Source organism: Lolium perenne, chromosome 2, assembly GCF_019359855.2.
Source record: "Lolium perenne isolate Kyuss_39 chromosome 2, Kyuss_2.0, whole genome shotgun sequence".
NCBI lineage: Eukaryota > Viridiplantae > Streptophyta > Magnoliopsida > Poales > Poaceae > Lolium > Lolium perenne.
The window spans coordinates 228,383,821-228,389,184 of record NC_067245.2 but is presented as its reverse complement, the minus strand read 5'-3'; the positions used below and the strand labels follow the sequence as shown (position 1 = coordinate 228,389,184).

The 5,364-nt window shown below is 50.2% G+C and overlaps 1 protein-coding gene across 1 annotated transcript; it reads right to left on the bottom strand.

The window, feature by feature from the left end:
- Window positions 1–1,265: 1,265 nt before the first annotated feature.
- On the bottom strand, window positions 1,266–3,185 carry LOC127335121 (amino acid transporter AVT1I). The gene is made up of 3 exons (XM_051361712.2): window positions 2,871–3,185; window positions 2,156–2,766; window positions 1,266–2,041 (listed from the first exon to the last, which is right to left on the bottom strand). Exons 1-3 carry the CDS (start codon window positions 3,082–3,084, stop codon window positions 1,526–1,528), a joined length of 1,341 nt encoding a protein of 446 aa, XP_051217672.1. The 5' UTR covers window positions 3,085–3,185; the 3' UTR covers window positions 1,266–1,525.
- Between the last annotated feature and the right edge of the window lie 2,179 nt (window positions 3,186–5,364).

Sequence of the window (5,364 nt, the reverse complement as noted above, 5' to 3'; positions counted from 1 at the left end):
GGCTATGAAGAACCAGACCTCTCTGGAGGTGTTGAAGGCGTAGACTACCTTATAGTCTACGGAACCGGGGAGGCTTCCGGTGGAGAACAAGCTTAGACCGATAGAGAGTAGTAGTAACCGAGTAGTACGAACTTCTAGTACTTAACTGCTCGTTGGAATAAATGTACAACCTAGTGAAACTTCTATATTGTAAGTTAAGATGGGTTCGCCTCGAACCCAGGAGTATCCCTCTTAGGACCCAAGAGGAGCTCCGAGACGATATGTATATTATGCTTGTAATAATAAATGAATGAGTTATGGACCTGCTATGTTCTGTTGTACTACTCTGAGGGATGTAATATTTGCGGAATGGTACTTCGTGAATGTTATATCAACGACTGGCATACTACAACATGCAGTGGTATGCAGGGTCACCACAATTAGAATATTAGTTCGATTAAAAATCAGTTTAAATCTTTGTATTTCTTTCGATGTATCTTTTAAACAAATCTAAAAATGTTTGTTTCAACAAAATTTAAAATTTGAATTCCGAAACACATTGAAACATGTTGGTACACAATAAAACTTGATGAAACTAGGTACACAAAATTATATCTCCATATTAGAATCTAAGACAGTTACTAAATATATTGTTTGAAGCAGAGTGAAACAAAATGTTTTGAAGAAAACTTTCACCAAGTTTCATGAAGTATCAACATGTTTCACAAAGTTTTAAAAATAGATTTTCAAAAATTGTCAAAAATGATTCAATATTAGTCTCATTTTGAAGCTATCTTCACTACAAATTCAAATATTCAAATGGTTTACAAATTAAATTTGAATTCAAATATATTAAGTTTTAGATGTTTTAGATATCTAGTGTGGGTGTGTGGGTGGGAGGAAATCAAATTTACAAATAAAGAAATATAAAAAAAGGAGAGAGAGGATGGCCCGTGCACGGGAGAGAAGTATTTCTCCTAGTGATGCCCACAGTTAATTATTCGTACCGGACAAATTACTAGCACCAATGCAAGGGTTGTACTATTGTTACGCAGATGCCTTGACGGAGCAACTTCCTGTCGGATCGACACAATTTGTCCATATCAAATTCGAGTTCTCAGCAAGTTGATCCCGAGCTGGACTCTCACCTCGGTCGAAACAAAGAAAATGGGAAACCTGCAAGGCAGATTCAGTTTGTTGACCTAATATACACCACAAGATCTGGAAGCGTTTGTGAGACTCAATTACCCCACTAGTGTTACAATAGTATCTGGAAGCGTTGGGAAATGGCAGGCAGTGCTACAATAAAATGATCCGGTTCATTTGAACTCGTACAGTAGCATGTACGAGTATAATTACTTATTTGTCTTAGCAAAAGAAACACATGACCACACACATATGAACTTAAAATTCGTTGATCTGCACTACCCTGCCTCATCTACAACCACTCAGTGGTGCTTTTTTTTTTTTTTTTTTTTTGCATTGCTACATAACACCAACCCTGCCGGAGACTGGTGTTGCCCTCTCTGATGTGCAACACTCGGCTTCAGAATTTGTGTATAATATTCCGCAGAGAAGAGTAGGTCCCAGTTGCAGCGACCAAGGAACCAAGAACGATAATCATCACGATCAGCACAACTTCAGCCATGCTAGACCTCGCCGTGCCGAAGATTTTGAGGTAACAGATGCAGGGGAGCAGCATCGAGACCATGACGCTGAGGAGCGAGCCGACGAACGCCATGAGTTCGCCGAAGAAGGGGATGGTCAGGGCTATGATGACCGTGCTGATGACGATGAAGGCCCTGATCAGCATGTTCTTGATGGACCTCTTGTTGCCGGAAAGCAGCTTCTCCTCGATCGCTGTCGCGACAGGGGTCACCATGAGAGCGTATTTCGAGAATGGGTTGATCAGCGTCGTGTAGATTGCTAGCTTCGAGATGAGTTTGCCTTCCGGGAGGCTCAGGGTCACCTGGGGCTCGACGTCGTCACCATACATGAGGTAGCCGAGTATGGCCATGGATCCGTAGTTGAGGGTGCATGCGACGAAGCATATGACGAGAACCTATCCATGTAGTAGCAGCAAACAAACTGTTACTCAGTATCAGATTGAACATTGCAGAAGTTTAGGAATGTTTTCAGTCGCATCAGAATCACAGGCTACTCAGTCTGTACTTACCTTAGAGAACTTGTCCTTTTCCTTCATGGAATTGCACAATGTTGGGAATACGGCATGGCCGCAGTAGCAGAAAGTGTAGAGCCCCAGAGCGGTAGGCAGGCCGCTGACATTCAGCATCTTTCCCTTCCCCTGGAACCCGACGCCGTCGACCACCGCGGCCCAGAGCACGCAGAAGACCAGGACGAGCGAGGCAACCACGCCGCTGGCCGATATGTAGGCGAGCACGCTCAGGCTCCTCAACCACATCGTCGGCAAGATTACGATGGACACGAGCACGACGAACAGGTGCTTGCCGGAGACCACGATCCCTGGGCCGAGGCTGAGGCTTGTGCCGGGGAACAGCTTGTTCAGGCTGTCCCCCTCAAGTATCAGGAACCCGATAGCGACGAGGTAGAGCTCGGCGTACATGGACAGCGACACGGCGAACCGGCCTTTACCCCCGAGGGCCAGAGCGCCGATGTCCGGGTATCCGCGCACGGCAGGCGACGCACTCATGCACCGCTGCAGGAGCTGGCCCGTGTAGCAGCAGACCGCCGCGACGACAGGCAGGAGCACCAGGCTCAGCCACCCGCCCTCCGCCAGCGCGTACGGGATGGTTAGCAGCCCGACGCCTGAAAATCCACGATCGATCAAGTATTCAAGTTGGAAGACACGGTGAAAAAACGGCCAGTATAGAGAGATTGGAACAAGCAAAGGTTGGAGTTTTCGGACTTACCGGAGAGGGCGTTGAGGCCATTGAAGTATGTGCGCAGGGACGTCGCGCCGCCGTCCTCCGGCGAGCACTGAGCCTCGTGGTCACGCGCTGCCGCGGGGTCCTTGCCCGCCTGAAGTCCTCCGTGGGCATAGAGGAGGGGCTGCTCGGAATCCGGTGAGTCGTCGGAAGGACAGTGCGACGCCGCTCCGCCATTGGCAAGCTTATCCGTACACATCTCTTGGCGACGCCCTTCTCAGCGTGGTTGCCACGCACGCAAGCGTAGAATGGAGGAGAGAGAGAGTAAACCGCACGAGCTGTGCCGCAGCGGCCCGATCGGCAGCTCTATATAAAAGGAAAGAGTAGCTCATAGACCATGCCGGGCGTGAATGGGGATGCCACCCGGAGGGTTTGGTGAAAGGGAAACGCTGTTGTTCCCCCGGGGGAAAAGCCTTCTAATCGTCCTGCCGCGTGGCCGTCCGATGGCACAACGCGGACGTTGCTAGCTTCGCCTGTGCGTCTCGCTTGCGCTCCACGTGCCAGTATGGGCCCCACCCATGTTCTCCACTCCTTCCTTATCTTCTCTCCCAAATCGATTGGAGCCGCACAGCCACGCCGCCGTCGCTCACCGCGCTGCCGCCATGCGTAGCAGCCGTTCCTATTTAGCCGACACGCCACCGCGAGAACCTCCCCGTCTCCCTCCAACCCCCGCTCGCCGACCTCTACCGCGGGTGCTCTAGCTAGTGCGCTTCCAGCGAGGCCTATCTCCTACCTCGGGCGAGGACGGGCTCCCTCAGCCGCTGCCACGTCTGCCTCCGAGCTCCAACTCCTCCTCCGATGCTGGAACAGGGGGGTGGGGGCTGCTGCAAGCTGTCCGCCGCCGCCGCCGAGGCAAGGCGCGGCCGCCAGTGCTACGAGCGGCAAGCGCCACCGTGGGTGCTTCAAGGAGGCCGTTGGATTGCTCCAAGGGGCCGACGCCGGAGCAGCTTGCGGCCACCGTCGATGCTACATGCAGCCGCCGCTAGTGCTACTTCAGGCTGCCGCTTTTGCTACATCCTGCCTCTGCCGCTGCTACATCCGCGCCGCTACAAAAAGTCGCCGGCGCTGCTACACACGGCCAGCCGCGCCGCTACAATTGGTCGTCGGCGCTGCTACATACGGCCGGTCGCGCCGCTACAATTGGTCGATAGGCCAGCCGCGCCGCTACAAAATGCCGCTGCCGCGCTACACACGGCCGGCCGCGCCGCTACTCAAGTTCGTCGGCGCTGCTACACACGGCCGGCCGGCGCCGCTACAAACGGTCGCCAGCGCTGCTACACACGGCCGGCCACGCCGCTACAAAAGGTTGTCCGCACTGCTACATGCGGCCGTCCTCGCCGCTACAAAAGTTCATCGGCGTTGCTACAGCAGGTCGTCATCGCTGCTGCAAATAGCGCTGGAGCTGCTGCAAGCCGTCCACCGCCGTCGTCGCTACAACGGCACCGGAGCTGCTACAAGTGCGGTGCTAGGAGTACTCTACGGCGGGGTGCGGCGGCGATGCTGTTGTGAGCCGCCTGAGTTTGGTCGGGGATGGTGGGAAATTTTATATGCTTTTTTTTGTGCAAGCTGTGCGGTGTAGTATCATGGGGTCCACCCACGTGAGAGGAACGGAGACTCGAGGTTCGCGTGGGCTTTCTTTTGACTCGTTCCTGTGCTCCATCTGACGAACACGCGCGCACGGCTCAGTTCGATCGAGCGGCTGCGGACCCGGGGGATCGGGGATTTGATCCCCCGGGGACGCTCAGCACGACCCTTGGTGAAAACCTCTTTTTACGGCAACGACGCCTTACCGGAGTAACGACAGCTATGTGCTCATCAATTCTTTCACAAAATTATGAAACACACTTGAAACATAATTGAAAAACGAATATTTTTGTGAAATAAATCGTAGTGATATCAGCAATGATGTCATCCGTTTTACTTTTTCTCAAACTATTTCACAATGTTTTTTATGTATTACTTTAGTTTCATAAAAGTTTCACATATGTTTCAATTATTAATTTTATATTAGACAAATGTCAAAAACCTCACAAATCTCAAAGCAGAGAGTGAACGGTAGATGTAACACGGGTAGATATAGTTGCCTTTAAATTTATTGTGTTCGAGGGTTTGGTACGTGTGTGTGGGTTCTGGCCAGCTGGGTCGTTTGCAGCTAGGTTTTGGACTTGTTGTATTTTTGTTGCTCTTCGTCTATAAAAGTAAGGTATGCTATTGGCATGCTTTTGGAAAAAATCTGATTGGATATTGTTATTTTCATTTTCTTTATCATATTTTATACTCTCTCCATCCTACCAAAAAGTGTCTTAACTTTATTAAAAAATTAATATATCTAGACACTATCTAGTAGGTAGATACATCCAAATTTTGATAAAATTAAGACATTTTTGGTGGAACGGAGGAAGTAGCGGATTCGAACCAGAGTGTTTAGTTATTTGAATTTGGATTTAAATGTGGATTATATCGAATTACAGATATAGAG

Coding starts and splice junctions, on each gene's coding strand:
- LOC127335121 (XM_051361712.2), bottom strand. CDS start 3,084: ATGTGTACGGATAAGCTTGCCAATGGCGGAGCGGCGTCGCACTGTCCT. Junction 2,767..2,870: donor TGGCCTCAACGCCCTCTCCG/GTAAGTCCGAAA, acceptor GTGGATTTTCAG/GCGTCGGGCTGCTAACCATC. Junction 2,042..2,155: donor AAAAGGACAAGTTCTCTAAG/GTAAGTACAGAC, acceptor CTACATGGATAG/GTTCTCGTCATATGCTTCGT.